This window comes from Opisthocomus hoazin, unplaced genomic scaffold (genome assembly GCF_030867145.1).
Source record: "Opisthocomus hoazin isolate bOpiHoa1 unplaced genomic scaffold, bOpiHoa1.hap1 HAP1_SCAFFOLD_115, whole genome shotgun sequence".
NCBI lineage: Eukaryota > Metazoa > Chordata > Aves > Opisthocomiformes > Opisthocomidae > Opisthocomus > Opisthocomus hoazin.
Window position 1 is genome coordinate 27,506 of NW_027449069.1, and position 24,872 is coordinate 52,377.

The following is a 24,872-nucleotide window of genomic DNA, read 5'->3' on the forward strand; positions in this document are numbered from 1 at the left end:
GAAGAGCAGCAGCAAGTTCTTTTCTCTGCCTTCAATTTACATTGTGTGAAGCATCAACAGGAGAAAGCAACCCTTACCGGTAACAATGTCTGCTCTTTTACTATAACTGCATCTGTTGCATTAGCAATGCGACTGAGTAAGTAATTCAACTTAATTTTTCTGCGGTGTAGGTAGAAAAAGATAGAGTTCATATTAAGCTAGGCAAGAAGCTAGTTTGCTAAATGCAGTAACAATATTATTACCAAAATTTAGACGTTTCAGTTTCCTATAAAAAACCCACAATGCTATGGGTTTACTCTTCATTTCTAGTGAGACCAGGCATGCCACCTAAGTTCTGCCAGAACTATTTTCTGGATAGGACTGAATGACAAAGCAGAATTAGATGCTGTAAGAATCTTCTCTCAAAAGTATCTCTGGTGGCAAATTGCATTGTTTATCATCAACAGCGGATGATTTAGAACCTCTTTGAAGGTCTCTCTGCCTGACTCCCTTAAGAGAGCTAGGTGAATCCCAAAGAACAGAAAACAGAAAAAAATGTGGAAATACAAGAAACGTATCAGAAACAGAAAAAAACGGCCTGATTAATATCTAAGTAGATAGAAGAAAAATAAATTGCAAAACTTAACAAAAACACTCCACGGGAGATGTGTTGATAGAAACAGATGAAGGCTATCGCCTTCTCTGAAAATCCAAAGAGGAGGTTGGAGCTGACGACAGACATCTTTACGGTACTGGCTACCAAATAGAAGCATATGATAAGACAGAAAAGAAAAATACTGCTCTGGGGCACAAAGATGGCTTTCAAAAAGAATCCGATAGAACGGGAGGCATCATCACTGGGATTAGAGTGGTCCTGATGGAAATATTTCATACGATAGAGGTCGTTCTCCATTTATGAATGGGAGTTGGCCGCGAGTCAGGAAGCTATCCGCTTTCTCGTTTCCATGAGTTCAGGAGCTCGAACTCTTTCTGGGAGTTCGGTCTTTCTTGGGAGCTTTGTGAAATCTGTAAAATTTGCAAGTTAGGCGTGCTGTGTTGCTGCTTGGTTACCGGCTGCAGATCGGTCGTTGGGTGGTGAGAAAAACTGTGTCGTGTATAGCTCTGTTTGCATATTCTTTGTTCTCATTATTATCTTTAGTAGTAGTATTAGTATTTACTTTATTGTCTTATTAAACTGCCCTTATCTCAACCCATGAGTTTTCCCTTTTTTCTGTTTCTCCTCCCCACCTGCCTAGGGGGAAGGGGAGGGGTAAGCGAGCTGCCATCTAGCGCTCGGTTGCCGGCTGCCTGGTTAAAATATGACAATATATAAATAAATTTAAAAGCTAAGTGACACAGGACAGACAGGAGAGAATAAAAAATGGGGTTAGGCGTGTCAATGAAAGTAGACATAAAGAAAACCTTTGAAGTGACCTCATAGAGCACAGACAGGAAAAAAGTAAATAATAGAGCAAGAAAAATATATGAATGTTAACATAAAAACATTAAATTCAAAAGTGACCACAAGAAGATCAGAAAAAAAATTTAAATAGCAGAAAAACCTAAATAGGCAAGAGACGCAGAAAGAAAATTTTAAAAGCGACCGGGTAAGGGACAGATCAGAATGAATTAAAAACTAAAGACGGCGCGGCTAGGTGACAATAGACAACAAATGAAAATCTAAAAGCCACGGGGTACAGGAAACACAGGAAACTAATAAAAAATGTAGAGATTTCTTAACAAAAGACCTACAGCGAAGACCCCAAGACCCCAGGGAAGGTGGTGAGAACCTAGTGAAGACCCCAGGACCTAAATGAAGACCCCAGGACCCCAGTGAACACCTCGAGACCCCAGTGAAGACCCCGAGAACCCAGTGTTAACCTAGAACCCAGTGAAGACCCCAGGAACCCAGTGTTAACCTAGAGAAACCAGTGAAGACCCTGAGAAACCAGTGAACACCCCAGGACCCAAGTGAAGGTTCTGAGACCCCAATGAACATCCCAGGAGCCCAGGGAAGACCCCGAGACCCCAGAGGAGGTGGTGAGCACCTAGTGATCAACCCGAGGACCCCAGTGAAGTCCCCAGGACCGTAGTGAAGACTCCGAAAACTCAGTGAAGACTCCAGGACCCCAGCGAAGACCCCGAGACCCCACTGAACACCCCAGGACACCAGTGAATGCCCCAAAACACTTGTGATACCCTAAGACACTAGTGAACACCCCAGGACCCCAGGGAAGGTGCTGAGACCCCAGTGAACACCCCAGGACCTCAGCGAAGACCCCAGGACCCCAGGGAAGGTGCTGAGACCCCAGTGAACACCCCAGGACCGTAGTGAAGACTCCGAAACCTCAGTGAAGACCCCAGGACCCCAGCGAAGACCCCGAGACCCCACTGAACACCCCAGGACACCAGTGAATGCCCCAAAACACTTGTGATACCCTAAGACACTAGTGAACACCCCAGGACCCCAGGGAAGGTGCTGAGACCCCAGTGAACACCCCAGGACCTCAGCGAAGACCCCAGGACCCCAGGGAAGGTGCTGAGACCCCAGTGAACACCCCAGGACCCTTGTGATAACCCCAAGACGCTAGTGAACACCCCAGGACACCAATTAAGGTTCTGGGACCCCAGGACCCCAGTGGAGACCCCAGGACACCAGGGAAGTTGCTGAGAACCCAGTGAACACCCCGAGACGCCAGCGAAGACCCCAGGACCCCAGTGAAAACTCCGAGACACCAATGAAGCTGCTGAGACCCCAGTGAAGACCCCGAGAACTCAGGGATCACCCCAGGACACCAGTGAAGACCCCGAGAGGCCAATGAATGCCCCAGGACCCCAGCGAAGACCCCAGGACTCCAGTGAAGGTGCTGAGACCCCAGTGAGGACCCCGGGATGCCAGTGAAACCCCCGATACCACAGTGAACTACCCAGGATCCCATTCAAGACCCCAGGACAGCAGTGAACACACCAGTGAAGGTGCTGAGACCCCAGTAAAGACACTGAGACCACAGTGAATATGCCAGGACCCCAGTGAAGGTGCTGAGAACTCAGTGAAGACCCCTAGAAACCAGTGAACACCCCAGGACCCCAGTAAATGTGCTGAGACCCCAGTGAAGGTCTAGACAATCCAGTGAACACCCCAGGACTCCAGGGAAGACCCCAGGGAAGGTGCTGACACCCGAGTGAGCACCCCAGCACCCCAGAGAAGGTGCTGAGACCCCAGGGAACACCCCAGCACCACAGGAAAGGCTTCACTGGTGTGTTCACTGCTGTCCTGGGATCTTGAGTGGGGTCCTGGGTGGTTCACTGTGGTATCGGGGGGTTCACTGGCATCCTGGGGTCCTCACTGGGGTCTCAGCACCTTCACTGGAGTCCTGGGGTCTTCGCTGGGGTCGTGGGGTGTTCACTGGGGTCTCGGGGCCTTCGCTGGAGTCCTGGGATGTTCACTGGGGTCCTGGGGCGTTCATTGGCCTCTCGGGGCATTCACTGGCCTCTCGGGGTCTTCACTGGTGTCCTGGGGTAATCCCTGAGTTCTCGGGGTCTTCACTGGGGTCTCAGCAGCTTCATTGGTGTCTTGGAGTTTTCACTGGGGTCCTGGGGTCTTCGCTGGCGTCTCGGGGTGTTCACTGGGTTCTCAGCAACTTCCCTGGTGTCCTGGGGTCTCCACTGGGGTCCTGGGGTGTTCGCTGGGGTCTCAGAACCTTCTGTGGGGTCCTGGGGTCTCCCCTGGGGTCCTGGGGTTATGACAAATGTCCTGGGGTTCTCACTGGGGTCTTGGGGTGCTCACTGGGGCCTCAGAACCTTCCCTGGGGTCCTGGGGAACCTTAGGCCTTCCCTGTGGTGCTGGGGTGTTCCCTGGGGTCTCAGCACCTTCACTAGGGTCTCAGCACCTTCTCTGGGGTGCTCACTCGGGTGTCAGCACCTTCCCTGGGGTCCTGGGGTCTTCCCTGGGGTCCTGTTCTGAATCAGAGAGAATAAAAGAGGGTGGCAGAACTCAGAGGGTGCCATGGGGCATGAGGGTTATCTCAGGAGAGGTTGTGATGAGAGTGAGGGGAACGTGAACACGGAGACAAACAAATGATTGCTGACACAATGGGGAACTCGGGAAGTGATCTGAACAGAGGACGGGTGTCCTCAGGGGACCGGGGACCAAATGGAGGCATCCGACACGGCGGAAGAGAAGGTAAGAGTGTTCTGGGGCAAAAGGAAAGCCCGAGGAAGAGTCGCTTCTGAATAAGAAAGGTATAAAGCCTGCTGCAGAACTAAAGAATGGCCATAGAACACAAGGATGCCCACGGGAAATGTTGCGACAGAAACAGAGAGGGGCTAAGGTGGCTGGAGAGACAGATGGTGGCTCGAGGGGACAAAGGTACTCAGGAGGTGATTTGAACAGAGTACGGATGTTCCAAGGGAGATGCTGACCCACTGGAGATGAGCGAGATGGAGGAGAGGACAAAAAGACTGCTCTGAGGAAGAGGAGATACTCTGGCAAACCGAGAGGGGTACGAATGATGCTCTAGAGATAGAATTGTGCCGAGGAGACCCTCTAAAGCCTCAGGATGAACTGAGAGAATAGGGTGGAAACAAGTTTTACAAAACAAAGGGATGAGGGAAGTAAAGGGAAAAAATAAAAAATAGGAACAGCAAACTAAAACAGAGAGGTAGAAATAATATCTAAAACGCAAAGGCATTAAGGAAAGAGAAGAAACAAAAATAAAGACAAAGAATGGGATAAAACCAGAAAATTTTAAAAGTGATGAGGATTAACAAAACAAGGAACAAATTTTAAAATGGAGACATAGAAAGAAAATATAAAAAGTCACTGAGGAAAGACAAGTAATTGAAAGAAAAGACAACAAATGAGATAAAAGTAGACAGAAAATCTTAAAAGTGACAGTGATGAGGGAAATAAAGAATAAATTAAAAAATAACGATGGCGAACTAAAACAGAAAAAATCTAAAAAGTGATGGCAAAGAAGCAAGAGAAGCAAAGGCAAAAAAAAATTGTTCTATGTCGCGATGGAATGATGCACTTCATTTGTAAGAGGGAAGCAACAAAAAGTTTATTGATATAAAACAGCAATTTAACAAAATTTGATAGTAAATGGAACAGTGATTGAACAAGATTCAATGGCAAGGTACACTGGATTATCTACTGCGTAGAAGACTGGGTCAGACCAAACTGTCGGGGAGATCCTTCCATGGAGCCGTGAGGTTCAGAACGGACACCCTTGCTTTCTAAGCTCCTTCTCAGAGAGGAGTCTGGGTGCGGCTGCATCCAAACTTAGCGCCAGACTCGGTAAACAGTTTATGTCTAAAGGATTATACGCGCACAATCAATCCTTTATATCACTTATCCAAGATGTAAATAGGTTCAGCAAACTAAATGGACGAAGATAGTGAAACAAAATTTTTAAAGTGAAGAAGCAGAGGACAGGCAGGAAGAAATAAAACACACGGACAGAGAATGAGTTGAACGTGGACACAGAGAGAGAATTTAGAAAGCAACGGCGTACTGGCCGTACAGGTAAGAAGTTTAACGTCAGGAGAGGGAGCCACATAGACAGCCCAGGGAAAGGACACTGGATGAGCAACATAGTGCAGAGCAGAGGGGGTCACTGAAAACAGACACAGGTCGCTGGGTAGAGGGAGACTTAGAAGTGCGGTTTTCCCAAGAAAGGTGGAAGAAGGCAGCATGGGAAGAATGCAGTAGCAGCAGGTGGTGAGCCAGAAAGGGAGAGGCATAGGAAGGAAACGTAGAAAGCAATGGCATACAAGGCAGTGTTGGTAGAAGAGCAAAACACTTTGGGGAGCCAGAGAGCCCGAAAAGGAGATGGAGGCAGGCAGAGATCTAGAGAAGCGTGGCAGGGATGGCCCCCAACTCACCACTGCTCCTGGTGCTGGCAGGAGACCTTCACTTCCCCGACGCTTCTGTCTCTGCCTCTGCCACCCTCCTCCTCCGCAGTGCCGGCTGCCTGACCCTTGCCCACCCAGAAGCAGGCGGCGGGTGCCTCGACGCTTCTCTCCCATGAAGTTTCCCGGACACACAGCAGATCACATGTGCAGCCGACGGAGGCACCGAGCTCCCGGAGCCATGTGCTGGTGGTGTGCTTTGTTGGGGATGGCTGGCAGCGATCCTTCCTCACCGTGGGGACCGGCCAGTCCTTGCTGGAAACCCCCATTGCCTGTGGAACCCCCTTTGTTAGCCGGTTCCTGCAGGCAGGAGTGCCCGGGCAGCCCCCTCTCCAAGCCAGAGCCCCTTGGCACAGCAGAGCCAGCCCTGTCCTCATCTCACCGGTGGCACTCGGGGCTGCCCCAGCCCATCCCCACCTGCAGCCTTTTGAATACCTTGGCCCAGCCCCATCCTCCCCTCATGGGCCCCACCTGGGCTGCCCCAGCCAGCAGCTGGAGCCCTTCGGGAACAGGGGTCATCATCAGTCCCTCCCCTGGACCCCACTCCAGCCACTCGCTGTGGAAAAAATAGAAGAAAAAATTGAAAGATCGGGAGAGTGAACTGAAATGGAGACATAGAAAGAAAATCTAAAAAGCAAGGGCACTAAATAAAGAGAATAAATACTCAAAAATAAAGACACTGAAGGGAAAAAAGTAAGCATATGAAAAACATTTAATAGGGATAGGCATTAGAAAAGTAAAGGAAATAATTATGAAATAGAGATAGCAAACTAAAAGAGAGATGTAGGAAGAAAAATTAAAAAGAGAGGCCACTAAGGAAAGACAAGAAATAATTAAAAAACAAAGGTAGACAAATAAAGACCACAAAGGGACAAAAGCAGATAGAAAATTTAAAAAGCAATACGGATTAAGGAACTAAAGAAAAAAATTTTAAATAGACAGAAACTAACACAGAGACTTAGAACGAAAATTTTAAAAGCAATGGCAATAAGGGATAACAAGAAAAAAAATAATTAAAAAATAAAGACAGCAAATGCGTTAAAAGTAGAAATTTTTAAAAGCCAAAGGATTAGAAGAGGAAAGAATTAAAAAACAGCAACAGCAAACTAAAATGCAGTGTTGTGGTTTAGCCCCAGCCGGCAACAAGAACCACACAATTGCTCTCATACTCCTCCCCTCCCCCCCAGTGGGATGGGGAGAAGAACCAGAAGGAAAAGGCAAAAACTGGTGGGCTGCGATAAAAACAGTTTAACAGAACAGCGACGGGAGAACAAAATAACAACAAGAATACTGTGTTTTTTAAAAAAAAACAAAAAATATATACAACAGGGTGCAATTTTTCTCACCATCCGATGCTCAGCTTGCTCCTGAGTAGCGAACCACCCTGCTCTAGCACGCATCCCCACTTAAATACCAAGCATGATGTCACATGGCATCGAATATCCCATTTGACTGGCTGGTTTGGGTCAGCCCAAGCAGCTTCTTGTGAAAACTGACCCTATCCCAGATCAACCCAGGACATGCAGGCATAGGCAAGAAATTTTAAAAAGCAACGGCACTAAGGAAAGAGAAGAAATTATTGCAAAATAAGGACGGCAAACAGGATAAAAGTAGGCATAGAAAGAATATTTTAAAAGCAAGGGCACTAAAAAAAGACAGAAAGCAATTAAAGACAGCGAAGGGAATGAAAGTAGACATAGAAAGAACATTTAAAATTGATAGCCGTTAGGGAAGTCAAGGAAAAAATTATGGACTGGGGACAGCATACTAAAACAGAGATGTAGAGAGAACATTTTAAAAGCAACAGCACTAAGGAAAGACACGAAATAATTTTAGAAACAGCAAAGGGAATAAATTAGGCAGAGAACGATAATTTGAAAAGCAATAGGCATTAGGGGAAGTGAAGGGACAAACTAAAAATAGGGACAGCAAACTAAAACAGCTGTAGATAGAAAATTCAAAAAGCGACAGCGCTACGGAAAGGCAAGAAATGATTAAAAGAGAAGGCAGCAAAATAAAGACAGCCAATGGGAGAAAAGTAGACAGAAAAATCTTAAAAGCAATGGTGATTAAGGAAACAGGGAAAAAAAATCAATATCAGCCCACATACCGACTTCCTCCTGGTCAGCCTTGCAAAGACAGGAGGAAGCCCAGCGCTACCTTCCCGGATACCCTGGCGCTCCGCTGCTCCCATCGTGGGAAAATACTGGTAAGGATACCTAAGCCAAAAAAAAGAGGAAAGAGAGCCACAGGGACGTGGATGACGAAGAAGACCTGACTTTACCTGCAGGAATAAACAATAGAAATCCTGCCAAAAAAAATCTAACCAAAACCCAGGAAATGAGGAGAAATCCCACCTTATCTTTAGGTTTATATGCTTTCATACATTCAGACCAAGCATAAATTCTCTAGTTAAGGGAGAACGCCTCACTACGGGACTAAAATCTTGATAAAGTTCAGGAGTAGAGAGATAGAAAGAGAAAGAGATGAACAGGGAGCAGGACAGAGGGACACAGAGGAAGAGAAAGAAGGAAAGAGAGAGAGAAAGACAGGGATAGAGCGCAGAACATGCAGAGAGAAAAACAAGACAGGGAATGTGGTTTAACCCCAGCCAGCAACTAAACACCACACAGCCACTCACTCCCCCTCAGTGGGGTGGGGGAAAGGATCAGAAGAGTGGAAGTGAGAAAACTCGTGGGTTGAGATAAAGATGGCTTAATAGGTAAAGCAAAATCCATGCAGACAAGCAAAGCAAAATAAGGAATTCATTCATTACTTCCCATCGGCAGGGAGGTATTTAGCCATTTCCAGGAAAGCAGGGCTCCACCACATGTAACAGTGACTTGGGAAGACAAATGCCATCACTCCAAGTGTCCCCTCCTTCCCCCAGCTTCTACGGCTGAGCATGATGGCATCTAGCACGGAAGATCCCTTTGGCCGGCTGGGGTCAGCTGTCCCAGCTGTGTCCCCTCCCAGCTTCTTGCGCCCCCCCCAGCCTGCTCACTGGCAAGGTGGTGTGAACAACCGAAGCGGCCTTGACGCTGTGTAAGCACACTGCTCAGCAATGACTAAAACAACCCTGTGTTACCAACACTGTTTTCATCACAAATCCAGAACATAGCCTCATACAAGCTACTACGAAGACATTAACTCCATCCTGGACAAAACCGGGACAGGGACAAAGAGAGCGATAGGACGAGGATACAAAGAAAGAGAAAGAAAAATCAGCAATGGGCAGCAGGACAGAGAGAGAGAGATGGGAAAAAGGACAGGAGGATGGCCAGAGGGATACAGAAAACCAGTGAGGGACAGGGAGACAGAAAACTGGATTCAGAGAACAAGAGAGGGACAGGGAGCAGGACACCGAGACAGAGAGAGAACGAGAGTGACGGGGGAATGGCAGAGCGATAGAGCAAGAAAAAGACGGGGACAGAGAACGGGATGAAGGCAGACCAATAAATAATAGGGAGACAGGGACAGAGAGAAGATAATACAGGGTCAGAAAGAAAAGCAGAGTAAGCGAGAGATTAAAAAGGGAAAGAGAACAGGACAGAGATGCTCAGCTGGACAACAGAGGGAAAAAGTAAAAGCAGGGTTAAAAAAAAAGCAGGAAAGAGGAACAAGGAGACAACGAGATGCGAGGACAACAGCAAGGCAGGAAGCAGCAGAGAGGGACGGGGAAAGCAAGAAGGACGGGGAGCAGACAGAGGGGCAGAAAAACGCGAAGCGGGAGCGGGGCTGAGACGCTGAGGGAGGAGCGGCGCGGCACCGCGCTGTCACCCCCGCAGCCCGCAGGGAACGACAGCTCCGGGAACGAGCACGGCCGGCACCGGCGCTCGGCCACCCCGCCGGGACGCCCCCCGCCCCCCCGGGGCAGTCCCCGCGCCCACCCCCGGTGCTCGCAGTCCCCGCCAGCAGACCCGGAGCCCCGGGGCGCAGGGCAGGCCGGGGGTGCTTCTTCGTGGGCGCTCCCGGGACGGGGGCTCCCCGGGGGCTCGGGGTCTCCCCGGGGGCTCGGGGCCCGCGTGCTCCCCGCAGAGGCTCCTCGGCCCGGCGGGGAGCAGTCGGGTCCCGGCGCCATGCGCGGCGGGGACAGCCGCAGCGACGGAAGGGGGCCCGGGACGCAGAAGGGGAGACAGGGGACAGCTGGCTGGGCAGAGGGAGCAGAGAGAGCCGGTGGGACAGGGAGCACAACGGGGGGGCCCTCGGAGAAAGGGGTCAGGACAGCGCTGGAGAAAGAAGCAGCCGTGATGAGCGGCAGGGCAGATACAGAGAAAGGAGAAGCAGAGAAGAAGGGAGGGCCAGATGGACAGGGGGTTACAGCACGAATCGATGGGTCGGGGAACAGGACAAAGACAGAAGGATGGAAAAAATAAGGAAAAGGACAGAGGGGGCAGCAAGAGGAGAAAAAAAGGGGCAGGGATTTGGCCAGAGATAGAGAAAGAAGCAGTAGGAACAGATGAAAAAGACAAGAAGGGAGATAGGGAGCAAGACAGACCTGGAGAAAGCAGCAGTATGGATAGAGGGGTAGAGAGAGAAAAAGACAGGAGGAAGGACAGAGAAACAAAAATAAGGACAGGAAGTAGGACAGAGATGGAGCAAAAAACCTAGGATGAGCAGCATGACAGCGGGAGTGAAAAAAAAATAGGGGCAGGGAGCAGGACAGCAGGATATGGTGAGAAACAACGGGACAGAAAGCAGGACAGTGACACATAAAAAGGAAGAGGGAGCAGGACAGAGAAATGGGCAGGGAAGGACAGAGAAACAGGGAAAGAGTCAGAGCAGGACGCTGGGATAGAACAAGAAGGGACAGGGAGCAGGACATGCACAAAGAAAGGCAACAGGAGAGAGGGAATGAATGGGAGAGAGATGCAGATCAGGACAAAGAGATGGAGAAGGAAATAAAAAGGGGGCAATGGAGGAGGAAGAAATAAGGATGCAGAGCCCTATAGAGGGATAGAGAAAACAAGCGAGAGACAGGGAGACAGAAAATAGAATGGAGAGAAAAAGACCAGAAAAGGGAGCTGGACTGAGGCGGGCAGGGTCCAGGACAGTGGGACTGAAAGACAGAAAGAAAGGGAGCAGGACAGCAAGGTGGAACAAGAAAAAGCACAGATGGGAACAGACAGAGGAAAGTGCAAGAAAGAGAGGAATGCGAAGAAGAATAGTGAGATTCAGATATAAAAAGAAAAAATAGTGACAGACATCAAGGAGGAGGGGCAGAGAGAGAAAAATGAGGCCAGGAAGAAGGACAGAGAGAAAAAAAGAGGGATCGGGGGACCGGGACAATGAAAGTGCGGGACACAAGAATACACAGAAAAACAGATACACAGGGAAGTGGGGGAAAAAGAAAGAGAAAGAAAGGGACAGGGAGCAAAGGGATGGAGAGAAAAAGAGAAGTATGGGAAGCAGGGCAGTGGGATGCAGAAATTAAAAATAGTCATCGGACAAGACAGATGGATAGAGAGGAAAAAAAAAGGAAGGACAGAGGGATTGTCAGAGAAAGGGACAAGAAGCAGGCCAGAGTGACAGAAAAAAAGGACAAAGCAGGACAGAGGAATAGAGAAAAAATACCGATAGGGAGCAGGACGAAAGGATGGAGACAAAAACGAGGGGAATGAATGAGGGATAGAGAAAGAGAGGATAGAGGTTGGGACAAAAAGAAGAACAAGGAACAGGATGGGGGGATTGAGGAAAAAAAGAGAGATGCAGATCAGGACAAAGAGATGGAGAAGGGCAAAATAGCGATGGGCTGGAGGATGGAGACATGGAAGAGAAAAAAGGGTTGGGGAGCAGGACAGGAAAAGAGAGAGCTAAAAAGGGACAGCCAGCTGGACAGGGGATATACTGAGAAACTATGGGATGGGCAGCAAGATAAAGGCAGAAAAACATAAGGAGAGAAAGCAAGACAGAGGGACAGTGAGACAGAAAAAAAAATAGCAGGGAGCAGGACAGAGATGGAGAAGGAAGCAATAGGGACAAAAGCACAGAGAAAGACAGACTAGAAAAAGGACAGAGGGCCACAAAAAGAGAGTGACAGGACCAGGACAGGGAGATGGAGAGAAAAAAATAGCGATGAGTAACAGGGCAGAGAGAGAGACAGATGAGAAGCATGACAGAGGGATATAGAGAGAAAGACCGGGACAAGTAATGGTGTGGGGAGACAGGGAGCACAACAGATGAACAGAAAGAAAACAAGAGGGGTGGGGAACAAGACAGTCCTATTGCGGAAGAGGGATGGAGCAGACAGAGCAAGAACAGAAAAAAAGAGAGGTGCAGAGAGGTAGAAAAAAATGTGTGTGAGAGCGAAAGGAAGGATTGGGGAGCAGAAGAAAGAGATGGCGAAGGAGCAAAATAGCAGTTGGCACAAGAGAGAGACGGAGAATAAAAAAATACCTGTAGGAAGCAGGACAGAGGGATAGAGTGAGGAAAAAAAAGGGACAGGAACAGCGTAAACAAAAATAGAAGAGAGGAAATAAAAAAGGACAAGGCGGGTGGAGAGAGAAAAAAAACTGGGATAGAGAGAGAAAGAGGAACCCAGAGAAGGACAGAGATGGCAAAATAAAAAATAGTGAAGAGGGGCAGCAAGTAAAACCGAGACAGGGAGAAATACAGAGAAAAGGGAGGAAGGAAGGAGAGGAAGATACATGGAGCAGGACAGAGGAAAAAAAAAATGCTGATGAGGAGCAGGACAGGTAGAGAGAGGAAAGACAGGTGGATATAGCGAGAAATGATGCAGCAGGACAAAAGCAGGACAGAGATGGACAAAGATTAGTGACAGAAGGATAGAAAAAGACAGACAAGAACAGAGGAACAGACAAAAAGAGTAACAGGACCAGAACAGAGAGATGGAGAAAGAAAAAACAGTAAAGAGCAGCAGGACAGAGGGAGAGAGAGGGAAAAAGAAGGACAGGAGAATGGCCAGTGGGATACAGAAAACCAGTGAGGGACAGGGAGTCAGAAAATGGGATTCAGAGAACAAGAGAGGGACAGGGAGCAGGACACTGAGACAGAGAGAACGAGAGTGATGGTGGAACGATGGAGAAGTAGAGCAAGAGAAAGACAGGGACAGAGAGCAGAATGATGATGGAGCAATAAATAGGGTCACGGAGAATGACAGAGTGATAGAGACAAAAAGAGAGAGACACGGAGAACAATAGGGGACCAGAAAAAGAAAAGACAAAGGACAGGGAACAGCACAGAGGGACGGAGAGAAAAAGAGTTGACAGGCAACATGGGAGAGAGATGTGGATACAAGTAATAGGGACACAGACCAGCACAGAGGAACAGAAAGACAACAAGACACACAAGGATAACAATAAAGAGACAGACAGGGACAGGGAGCAGCAGAGAGGGACGGGGAGCAGGGCAGAGGGACAGAAAGAGAAAAATAAGAGGAGGAAGAAGGTCCAAGGAGCAAAGAAAAAGAGAGATACAAGGAAAAGGATAGAGAGATGGAAAAAAAACAGTAAAAAGAGGGATGAAATATCTTGCAGACAGATGGAGAAATTAAAAATACTGACAGGGAGCAGGATGGAGGGAGAAAAAGAGGGACAGGCAGAAGGACAGAGAGATACAGAAATATGGGGAAAGAGCGCGCAACATAATGACGTACAGAGAATAAAGAGGACTGGAAACAAGCCAGAGGCATTGAGAAGAAAAAGGGACGCAGGTCGGGACAAAGAGATGGAGAAGGAAAAAAATGGTAATGGGCTGCAGGACAGAAATGGAGGCAGAGAAAAAAGAGGGACAGGGAGCAGGACACGAGAACAGGGAGAGAGCAAATATACAAGGAAGGAAAAAAAGACAGAGGAAAAGAGAACATCAGGAAGCGAAACAGAGGAATGGGGAGCCAGGCAGACAGATGGACAGGCAGAGAGAGACACAGGGATGACAGACAGAAAGAGACAGCAGCAGAGACAAATCGAGAGGTGGGCAGGGATCTGGAGGGCTGGAGGATGCAGAAAAGGGCAGGGGGAGACCAAGATGTGGATGAGTGGGATGTGGCCCTAAGGGCCTTGGACTCACCGCAGCTCCTGCTTTCAGCACTGTCCACAGAGTCCTCCAGATGCTGCTTTGTCTGTCTCTCCCTCCCTTCCTCTTCTGCAGCTCTGGTCGCTTGACTGTCCTCCACCTAAGAGAACACAGCGGTGTCTAACAGCTATTAAATGCACAGCCTTGCACGTGCACACCTGCTCCCCAGGGCTGCATCGCGCCTTTGGATACGTACATGGGCCCTGAGGTGCATGTCGGCCATCGGGTCTGCTGAAGGTTACTCAGAGGGACCCTTCCTCACTCAGAAAGCCTGGCCGTCTCTGTGGCTGGAGGCACCTTCCAGCTCAACCCCCTCGATTTTGTTCTCCAGCTGCTTTACCTTTTTCTGGCCTCTTTAAGCGTCATCTGCAGCAGCTCCTGTCTCCAGCCAGCAAGCGTCCACCAGTCCCCGGTCACCCACGGCACGAGGAGACCGAGGCCAAACAGCAACAGCCCGTGCAAACCTGGGCAAACGCGGCGAGCATCAGCCCTGAGGAGGAACAGACAGCCGAGCCCTCCGCATGGCCGCTGGGAGAGGAGCAGAACCGGCAGCCATCAGTGGTGGGGTCCATGGCAGCTCGCCCCGGCGGGAGCCTCTCCTGGGGCAGGAGCTCCTGGGGACGCTGCTTTCCCGCACGGACCCCCCAGCACCGGCGTTCACGGGCGACAGAGCGCGGTCGAGGGCAGCTGGCTGCTGCCGGGAGGGGGCCGGGGGGAGCGTCGCCTCACGGTGCCCTTGGTGGGGGCACAGAGAGCTGGGACCCCTCTCCTTGTGATGGGACAAGGCATGGGAAGTCCTCCTACAGATTTCTAGGAACTTTGTAGGAGCTTTTAGGAATTTTTCTTTAGGAAATCCCGCTAAAGGCTGTAGCTCTTGACTTACCGTGCCTCATGCGACCACTCGGACGCCCGTGCCCCCCAGGGCTGTGCCCCGGGGGACTGGCGTGGTCCCGGCCTCCGGTTCCCTCAGCCGCCTGCGGCAGGAACTGCCTGGGAGGCCGGGGGGGGGCAGGGAAGCGGGGGTGCTCCCTGCCGGGGCTCCTCCTGTGCTGCCAGGGATGGGGGGGAGAGGGTCACGTCACGCAGAGGTCACGTCACACAAGGCCACGCACACCTCCATCACACACACACGTGTGACAATTTCTGTTTTGGTTGGGTTTTTTTTTTTAATATTTTATTATTTTTGCCATGAAAAGTACAAACAGTCAAGTCTGGGGGTGAGGGCCAGGAGTCCGTCCCCTCCCGGGGGCCCCGTTCCACCGCAGGGGGCCCTGGTCACGCTTGGGAGCCTTCTCCCCGTGTTGGGTCCCCCCAGACAAATGGCAGGGGCCAGGGCAGGGCCCCCCGGGGTGCAGCTCTTATTGCTACTGAACTGGGGGTCCCCTTGGCCCACCCATACTGCTGGGGCTAGGGCTGCCTGGACGCCTGGGTCCCTGGGATGGGGGTTCCCAGGGTGGAGCCACCCCAGGGGGGCCAGACCTTGGGGAGTGGAGGCAGCCCCAGACGCCTGGGTCCCTTGCCCACCCCAGGAACTCGCGTGCACACAGGCAGGGGGAGTAATAAATATCTACATTAACAATAAGTTAAAAATACAAGAAGCTGCAAACGGGCACGACACGACGCAACGCAAAAAGCGGGACCCGGGAGAGGTGAGGTGGGGTCTCAGGAGGAGCAGAGGGTCCCAGGGCTGGGGAAAGCCAGCGAAGAATCAAAAATAAATAGGAACTGAAACCACCGAAAAGCAAGAAATTATCCCGACGGAGAAAATCAATAAGAATAGCAATAGTGGTAACACCAACAGCAGCAGCAACAATAATAACAACAACAATAATAATAATAATAATGAGGATGGGGCTGCTATAGGAAACTCCGGCTGTTGGGACGGTTGGGGGTTTCAGGGGCTTTTCTGCCCTTTTCTTTGGCCAGGACACTAGAACTGGCCAAGCAAAAGCACCCGCCCCAGCGAGCTGAGGAGCTTGGGGCAAAACAATGCCCATTTTAGGGTATTTGGAGAAGGGTGGGGACAGGGCAGTGTGGACAAGACCCCTCCCTCGCCCTGGTTTGGGGGTGCTGGAGGCTCAGGGGCAGTGGGACCCCCTGGCAGCCTTGACCTGATGACATTTTGGTGCCAGCAACCCCCCCAAAACAGGTTGTGACCATGTTGGGGAACACAACCTCTGGCCGTGCCTCCAAGCAATTGAGGGGGGCACATAACAGATTCCCACCCCCATCCCCAACTTCCCTCCACAGGGGCAGTTTTGGGGGACTTCAGGGAATTTTTTTTTTTTTTATTTATTATTTTTTTCTTCTTCTCTTACAAAAATAGATGGTTTTGCGTCTGTCGCTGCAGAGGAGTCACCGCTTGCTGTGTCAGTTTCTCTCCTCGCTACCATTAGCGTTACTGTTACTATTATTAGTTGTTATTTTTGGTTCTTTTTCCCCAAAAAACTTCCCCCCTCCAAAAGAAAAGAAACAAACAGAATAAAAGAGGAGAGAGAGCAAGCAGACGCAACCCCCCCGGACTCCTGGACTAGAGGCGAGGCAGCCAGAGCCCCCACCTGGCCGCAGCCTGGGGACAAACTGAGCCAAATCAGGTGCTCTGGTGGGGGTCCCTCCCCAGGACGGTGGCTGGAGCCGGGGCTCGAACCAGGAGAGCCCGGGCGCTGCTCCGGGTGGTCTGGCCACCACCAGAGGGCGCTGCGCTGGAGGCGTGGTCTCCGAGCTGGGGGCGGGGCTAAGCCCCTGGAGGCCGGGGGCGGGGCTCCTCCACTGCCCCTCCCTCACGGTCCGCCCGGGGACAGCCTGGTCCCAGGGGGCCCCTGTGGCCTCCACAACCCAACCCAGTCTCGCCTGGGGGGAGCGGGACACCCCTAAGGGGGGAGCCCCAATTCTCATTTGGGGGTGCACGACTCCCCACACACACAGAGGAAGGAAAAAAAAGGGCGGGGGGGGGGGGGGGGCCGGCACCTGCCCCACAGAGTGCTGGGGGTCCCGGAGTTCTTCGAGATACCTGGGCTTCCAGGTGCTGGAGGAGGGGCAGGGGTCCAACCTCCAGGGTCTCCGCAGTGCCCAGAGGGGTCCCCCAACATCGCTGGGGGGGGGGGCGTTGTCCCCAAGGTCTTTGGAGTGCCCATGGCATTCCTGGAGGCTTTGGCGATGACTCCCTTCCAGATCCAGACTCTTCCACAATTCCCGGGGTTTTTGGGGTGCCTGGGGCCTCCCCAGTTGTTCTCAGTGTCCTGGGGGTTCTCCAGCCTTTCCAGGGTGGTGGGGAGAGGGGATCTTCGGGGGTGCCCCCGGCATCTCCACACACCCCCCAGTGTCCAAGAGCTCTGGGGCATCTGGGGGAGTCCTCAGTGTGTCCATGGTGCCTAGGGAAGAGGTGGGGGTGTCCATGGTATCCAGGCTATCTTTCAGGTGTCCCCATGGCGTCCTTGGTGCTCACGGAAGGGGTCCCCAAGGTCTCCAGGTGTTCGGGAGCGTTCTCCATGGTCTGCAAGGTGGGGAGGTCCCTACGGTGTCCTTGGTGCCTGGGGGCTGTCCCCAAGGTCTCCAGGGTATCCTTGGGGTGTGCCCACAGTGTTCTTGGTGCCCATGGAGAGGGTGCCCAAAGTGTCCAGGGGGGTTTCTCCATGGACTCCAGGGTGTCCTTGGTGGTCGTGGGAGTCACCACGGCCTAGTAGTGCCAGCAGACCCGGTCCTGTCGGCCAGCGGGTAGGGTTCAGGCCTTGTGCTGTTTGCTGGTCTTGAAGGAGACCTGGAGCACACGGTCACCCAGGCGGTAGCCGTTGAGGCTGGCAATGGCCATGGCTGCCTCCTCATAATTGGTCATGGTAACGAAGCCAAAACCCTTGCACTTGTTGGTGGCAAAGTCGCGGATGACCTTGACGTTGGTGACAGCACCAAAGGGCCCAAAGAGCTGCCAGAGGACGCTCTCGTCTGCCTCGGGCGCCAGGTTGTAGACGAAGATGCACCAGCCAGCGCCAGGGGCCCCCAGGCCCACCCCGGCCAGTCCTGGCACCGCCTCAATGGCCAGCGGGGAGAACCTGGGCAGCAGCGACAGCGGGCTGGCCTGGGGTCAGGGCACCCAAATGCTGGGTTCCCCCCCCAGGACACGTGGGTCCCCTCCTGCCAGGGTCCCCAGCCTGTACATGGGGTTGGGGGGTGCAGAGATGGACTGGGGAAACCAGGGGGTAGGGAGGAACCGTTACCTCTTCACGCCGTAGGCCATGTTCAGCAAATTGTCAAGCCTAGAGGGAAAAAGAGGCCATTAGGGGGGGCATGGGGTGTGCCCGTGTCTCTCTGGGATGGGGGTGTCCCCGTTACCAGGGGTGTCCCACCCCCAGTGCCCCCAGGCACATCGGGCTCACCGGAAGCGCTGGGGCGGGTGGTGCAGGGCGCCGTAGCGGCGGGCGCTGGGGCAGAGGCTGAGCAGGGCTCCCCCTGACTTCTGGCCTGGGCTGTTGGCGAACTTGACGGTGATGGGCTCGGCGGCACCCAGTGGCTTCTGCCCGTGCAGCCCCCGGACGGCCTCCTCCGCCTCCACACGCTTGTCAAAGCGGATGAAGCCCACCCCGCGGGAGACACCTGTGTGCAGGGCACCCGTGGGACACAGCCCTGAGGCTCCGCTGCGCAGCTGCAGCAACCCCGGCGTTTGGGGAAGACCCTCTAGACCTACACACGGGACCCAGGCGTCTGGAGAACCCCCCTCCAGACACCTCACTGTCCCTCCGCCCATGGGAGCCAGGCATCCAGGAAACGTTCCCCCACCCCACAGACCCTGCTGGGGAACCCGGGCATCGGGGCAGCCCCCCTTCCCCCAGGGGACCCAGGCATCCGGGCGCACCTGTGACCTGGTCGACGAGGATGCGGGAGGTGATGATGCGGCCATACTGGGAGAAGAGCTGCTCCATCTCCTTCTGTCCCATGGCCTTGGGGAGGCCACTCACGTAGAGGTTGGCATCACGGATAGAGGCCGAGCTGGGCCGGGCATAGGACACCTGCAGGGGGTGGGGGTCAGCCCTGGGGACCTAGGTGTCCGTGTGCCAGAGCTGCCTCCTGCCCATGAACCCCCCACAGGGACCCAGGCATCTTCCCCCACCCAAGACCCCCCTGGTGTCCATCCACCCTCCAAGGGACCCCACAGCATTTGCACTCCACCCCCCCCCAGACCCTTCTTGGTGTGTCATCATCCACCCGCCAAGGGACCACAGCACCCGCTCCTCCCCCAAGCGAACCCCTGGTGCCCAACATCCCCCGCAGGGACTCCAGCATCCACCCCCTGGTGCCCACCGCCCAGAGGGTCCCCAGCACCTGGCACCTTGATGGTCTTGGTCTGCAGCTTGAGGCCGTTGAGGGTGCTGATGGCCTTGTCGGCATCACCCGCCTCAACGTAGTTGACGAAGCCATAGCCCAGGCTCTGCCCTGGGACACAGGATCAGCACCGAGAGTGGCTCCAGCACGAGGCCCAGTTGTGCCATCCCCAGTCCCTGTGCCCACCCCTGTCCCTAAGGCTCATTTCCATCCCATCTTCATCTCTCCCTGTGGGTTTTCATGTGCCCCCACATCCATGTACCAGGGATCCTGTGGTGGAGCTTGCAGGACCCGACGTCCCCAGAGAGGTTCCAGAAGTTCTCCCTGTCCCCACGATCCCATCCACGTGCCCAACCCTGTCCCGGTCCCCAAGTCCCATCTCCCTATTTCCTGTGTCCCATCTGCCTGTGCCACGTGTCCCTCTGTCCCACGCCCCATCTGCCCATGTCCCGTATCCTGTCCCCCCATGTCCAGTCTGCCTGTGTCCCTGTGCCCGTCTGCCATAGCCTGTCTCCCCAAGTGTCGTGTCCCTTGTTCTGTCTCCCCATGTCCCAACCCCCTGCGTCCCCATGTTCCATCTGCCCGTGTCCCCTGTCCCATACCAGTGACCTTGTCGCGGACGAGCTTGCAAGACTCAATGTCCCCGAGGCTGCCAAAAAGGCTCCGCAGCTCCTCCTGGCTCATGCTCTGGGGCAGGTAGTTGACGATCAGGTTGGTTTTGCTGTCATCTGCCACGGGGGGGGCCGGGGGGGCCCCATTGGGCAGTGCTGCCACCACCGGCACAGCCACGGGGACGGGGCCGCACCCCGACGGCCCCGGCGTGCTGGGAGCCTGGGCCTCCACTGTGCTCAGGATCTGCTAAGAGGACGGATGGGTGTCACCAGCGTGTCCCTATCACGAGGACAGCGGAGGGACAGGGACACTAGGGCTATGGGGACAGCGCGGGGACAGGGAGATGGCGACGGGGAACCCCAGGTGGTGGGGAAACAGAGTCATCACTGAGGTGCAGCAGGGACAGAGCCATGGGGGGACGCGGGGATGGGGACAGTGGGACACGGCAGCAGGGTTGAGGACACCGGGGAAGGGACAGGGACAACTCCGTTGGGGGCAGTGGGCTCTTCAGGGCGCGGATGCCTGGGTCCAAACAGGCTGCCCCTCCCTGCCGCCCCAAAGTAGGAGGGGACACAGGCGTCTGGCGCGCCCCTCCCCCCGGGTATAATCCCCCATTGTGCAGTGGAGCCCCCATCCCTCCCCCCCCGCACAACAGTGGGGGACAATGGGCCTTTGTCACCGGGAGACGGGACACCCGGGGCCACCAGCCACGGTCACGGGCATGTGGGGGCCACCAGCCCCCCCAGCGGGATGGGGACCCAGGCCGACACGAGCTGAGCAGGGGCTGAAACAGGGCGGAGGGGCCTGGGGGGGGCACGGTACTGCTAAGGGAGGGGAGGCCGAGGAGGCCAGCACGAGCGAGAGGGTCTGTCTGTCTGTCCACCCGCCCGCCCGCAGGGCAGCACCAGCCCCGAAACTGGCCGGTGAGAAAAGAGAAAGCAGAAAAGCTTGAAAATCACCAAATCGGATTGAGAAAATGGGATTAACAGGCGACACGGACCCACGCGCACCCCCGCCATGCACAGACACCTGCAGACACGCGCCTCTGCCACTCACACCCACCCCGCGCGGGGACAGAGCCACGTGTGTCCACGTGCACGCACACGTCTCCACAAATGTGCCCCTTCACCCGCGCTCTGAAGACGAGGCGTGTGTGTGTGTAAAGCCACATGCGTGTGCCCCTGTGCACAGGCCCCACGATGCTGTGCACACGCGTGTGCATGTGGCAGCGGTTCCACGCAGCCCTGGTGCTAAGCAGAGAGCTGGGGGGGGCATGGGACAGCTGGGTCCCCACCCCGCCCTCGCACACGCGTGTGCCACACGAGCACACAGGGTACGCCTACGTCCCACACAAGCAGGTGCCACACTGACCAACACACCCTACGCACCCTGCGTGGCGTGCGCATGGCCCTGCTGCGTGCACATACGTGTGCCCTCAACACATGATACACGCATGCACACGCAGCTCTAGTGGCACTCCTGTCCCCACCCAAACGTGTCACACGCTCACAGGGGCATCGCCCCGGGGGGACAAGCAGAGACAATGGGGACAGGGTGGGGAGGGTGCTGGGGGTGCTGGGGGAGGAGGGGACACAGGGAGCCGGGGACAGGGGATGCCGGGGAGGCCAGGGAGAGGGGCGTCACGGGACGGGGCTTTCAAGAAATGGAAGACGCAGGGGGTGCTGGCCGCGCCCCCACCCCCGACGACACCCCCAGCCCCCGCAGCCCCTCCCCAAGCTCCTACCGTCACCATCGTCGCGGGGCCGCGGAGGCTGCTCGGGGGGGGGCCCCCGCACGGCCCAGCGGCCTCGGGGGGCTGCGGGGGGCCCCAAGGCAGAGGAGGTTCCAGGGGTCGCGGCAGCAGCAGCAGGCGCTGCGAGCGGCAGCCCCGTCGGTCCTTTAAACGTCCTTGGGCGGCCGCGGGGCGGGGCCCCCCCCAAACCGCCGCGGTGGGTGCGGCCCGGCCCCCCCCCCCACAATGGCTCCATCCAGCCCCCACCCGCAGGTAGGTCAGTCCAGCCCCCCCCACCCCAAAATGGACCGGCCCGCTCCGGCCCCCCCGGCAAAGCCCATTGGCTGCCGAGAGGGCGTGGCCCCCCCCGGACGCCCCCCGAGACCCCCTATAGACACCGCCTATAGCCCCCCCCCCCCCCAAGTCCCGCCCACGTGACCCGCGGAGAAGGAGAGAGTGATGAGGGAGAAAGGGGGGTGATGAAGGAGGAAGCGGCTGGCGGGGGGGGGGAGGAAGGAGGAGGAGGAAGGACGGGGGGGGGGGGGGGGGGGGAGGAAGGAGGAGGAGGAGGAGGAGGAGGGACGGGGGCGCTCAGGGAGGCGGGGGCGGGGCGGTGAAGACCCCGCGCGCGCGCAGGGCGGGGCCGCCGCCGGTCCAGCACCGGGGACAGCTCCGGGGCGGGGCCCCGCCCCCCGAGCCGCGGTGTGAGCCCCCCCCTCCCCCCAGGACACACCCCCAGCCCCCGCCCCCCCCAGGCAGACAGTGGGAGGCAGCACGTAAAAGCCATCACTTTAATGGAACGGGGGGGGGGGGGGGCCGGGGCGGATCCACCCTCCCAAGACACAACCAGGGTCCCCACTGGCCCCCCCCCCCCCTCCCCAAGACCCAGCCGCCCTGGGGGGGGGGACGACGACGACGACAACCCAGGGTCGGGAAATAAATAAAGGGAGCAAGGGGACCCGAGGCAGCAGGGATCCTGGTGGTGTCGGGGCCCCGGGGCAGCTCGGGGAGCCCAGGGGCGAGGGGCTCTACCACATGCACAGCGCTCCGGGCACCCCGTGAGGGGTTTGGGACCCCCAGGAGACACCCCCCCACCTCCACGGGCTGGGGGGCTGCCCCGGGCTGGGGGGAGCCCCTAGGTGCGGCGGGGCTCAGGGTGGCTCTTGAGCGTGTGGAGCTTGAGACCCTCGGGGCGCTCGAAGCGTCGCCCGCAGCGCTCACAGGGGAAGGGGCGCAGCCCCGGCCCCCCGTGGCGCCTCATGTGCCACGTCAGGGAGGCACGCTGGCGGCAGCGGTACCCGCAGACCTCGCACCTGGGGGAGCAAGGGGGGGTGAGGGGTACCCGCAGACCTCGCACCTGGGGGGGCAAGGGGGGCTGAGGGGTACCCGCAGACCTCGCACCTGGGGGGGCAAGGGGGGCTGAGGGGGTAGAACAGGGTGGGGGGGAGCCAGCAGAGCAAGTGGGGTCCCCTCCCCATCCCCCTTGCTGCAGCAGTGACCCCGCCTATCACTGACCAGCAGTGGAGGTCTCCCCGGTGCCGCCCCTCGACGCTTCCCATGCAGGGTGTCCCCCGTGCCCCCCACCTCATCACTCACTGCAGGGGGGTCTCCCCGGTGTGCGTCCGCCTGTGCACCTCCAGGTGGTTCTTGCGCTTGAAGGATTTCCCGCACGTCTCGCACGTGAACTCCCGCACACCTGGAGAAGGAGACACGAGATGACGCCTGGAGAATGTGGCAGGGACAGCGGGGGGACACAGCGGGGTCGCTGGGGGCTCACCGGAGTGGATGACCATGTGCCGGCGCAGGTGGGTAGCCAGATAAAACCTCTTCCCGCAGCCGGGCTGGGGGCACTGCTGGGTCCGGCCCTTGCGGTGCACCAGGTTGACGTGGTTCTGGGTGGCAGAGAGATGAGGGGGGCCGCGGGAGACCCCAGGGAGCACAGAGGGGAGCGGGTGACCCCAGGGGGGCCGCACCTGGAAGCTGCTGAGAGCGACGTAGACCTGCCCACAGCCTGTGTAGGGGCAGGCGATCGGCTCCGGGAGCTCCTCAGGGTCAGGGTGGGGGGTACGACCCCGCCTGCTCTGCCGCCGCCTGCGCAGGGAGGGGCAACAACACGGCCTGGGGTGAACCCCCCCACCAAAGTCGCAACACAGCGGGAGCAGCAGGTGTTTGGGGGTCTGGTCCCAACACTCTTTGATGGGCTTGAAGACTCCTGAACGCCATCACAAACCCTAAATACCTTGTCTGCCCGAAAAGTATCCCCAAAAAAGACCCCACAGCACCTAGAAAGCATCCCACACCATCGACCCCCAGAAAAACACCTATCTCTCCAAAGGCCCCCAGAGCGTCCCTCCTTGTCCCCAAGGACCCCTCCACAACCCTAAGACCAACCCCCCCAGTCAGCGAACGCCTCGCGACCTTCCAGGCCCTCCCCAGCCCTGGCCCCCCCCTTCATGTTCCCCGAAGCTTACAAAACCTTGTAGTGACCCCCAAGCACCTCTCCAACTCCTCACACTTCCCCCAGCTCCCAGAGACACCCCAAACTCCATCACACCTCCCAAGTCCCAACACCCCCAGCCTGACCGCCCTTGGGGCCCTGGGTACCCACGTGACCCCCAACCCCCGCCCCCTGACCTCTCGGGTTCTTTGGGGATCTCGTAGATGATGGCCGATATGTCACCACCGTCATCATCCTCGGCCAGAGGGGGCAGGGCGGGCTCCGGAGGGGTCCGGGGCTCGGCGGTAGGGAGGGGCACCTCCTCCTGCTTCAGCCCCAGCAACTCGTCCTCCTCTGCCGTCAGCGTGGCAAGTGAAGCACCGCTGCCCCCCGGCCCCCCTCCACACGATCCTCCCCAGCACCCTGACCACCTCGATTTCTGGCCTCAATCCACCCCCACCCCGCCAGCACCCCAACCTCCCCCAAACCCTGGCACCCCCAACCCCCCCCAGCACCCCAATCCCCCCGACACTCAAGGTCCCAGCCCCCCCAGTCTCCTCATACCCTCTCCATGACCTCTACCCTCCCACGTACCTGTCTTAGGGAGGCTGGGGCCCAAGGGGGATGGGGGGAAGGTGCCCCCTGCCTCCAACAGAGCGCAGGGCACCTCGTCCCCGCCCACGCCCAGCTGTAGCCCCCCCAGCGCCTCATAGCCAGGACTGGCTAGGATGAAGAGAGGGGGGCTCTGCAGAAGGGCAGGGGGCCCCCCCCTCGGCCAGAGTCCCTCGCCCTGCACCCAGCCGAAGAGGCAGTGGCAGCGGCACGCAGACCACAGCCTCCAGCGCTGCCCCA

General features: G+C 55.9%; 2 protein-coding genes across 5 annotated transcripts; both read right to left on the reverse strand.

Annotated features, from left to right (window-relative positions):
• Positions 1–15,062: 15,062 nt before the first annotated feature.
• LOC104330864 (ELAV-like protein 3) lies at positions 15,063–21,830 on the reverse strand. 4 transcript variants are annotated; one of them, XM_075412603.1, is made up of 7 exons: positions 21,596–21,830; positions 19,842–20,097; positions 19,247–19,350; positions 18,773–18,926; positions 18,297–18,513; positions 18,138–18,176; positions 15,063–17,993 (listed from the first exon to the last, which is right to left on the reverse strand). In XM_075412603.1, exons 1-7 carry the CDS (start codon positions 21,602–21,604, stop codon positions 17,648–17,650), a joined length of 1,125 nt encoding a protein of 374 aa, XP_075268718.1. In that variant the 5' UTR covers positions 21,605–21,830; the 3' UTR covers positions 15,063–17,647. The 4 variants fall into 4 exon arrangements, with proteins under 4 accessions (XP_075268718.1, XP_075268719.1, XP_075268720.1 ...); XM_075412604.1 differs by having other exon boundaries at positions 15,064–17,993; positions 19,842–20,094; XM_075412605.1 differs by having other exon boundaries at positions 15,064–17,972.
• Positions 21,831–22,360: 530 nt separating this feature from the next.
• On the reverse strand, positions 22,361–24,870 carry LOC142360369 (zinc finger protein 653-like; the record flags this gene model as incomplete). Its single annotated transcript, XM_075412544.1, has 6 exons — positions 22,361–22,896; positions 23,180–23,279; positions 23,361–23,475; positions 23,557–23,674; positions 24,218–24,374; positions 24,615–24,870. Coding segments are annotated over 6 exons (924 nt in total), but the record flags the coding sequence as incomplete, so codon positions are not given.
• Positions 24,871–24,872: the final 2 nt, after the last annotated feature.

Bases quoted from the DNA above. Each gene is read 5' to 3' on its own strand.
- LOC104330864 (XM_075412603.1), bottom strand. The intron at 18,514-18,772 runs GTGCGCCCGGAT...CCCTGCACACAG, and splicing joins CCTCGTCGACCAGGTCACAG to GTGTCTCCCGCGGGGTGGGC. The intron at 17,994-18,137 runs GTAACGGTTCCT...ACCCCAGGCCAG, and splicing joins ATGGCCTACGGCGTGAAGAG to CCCGCTGTCGCTGCTGCCCA.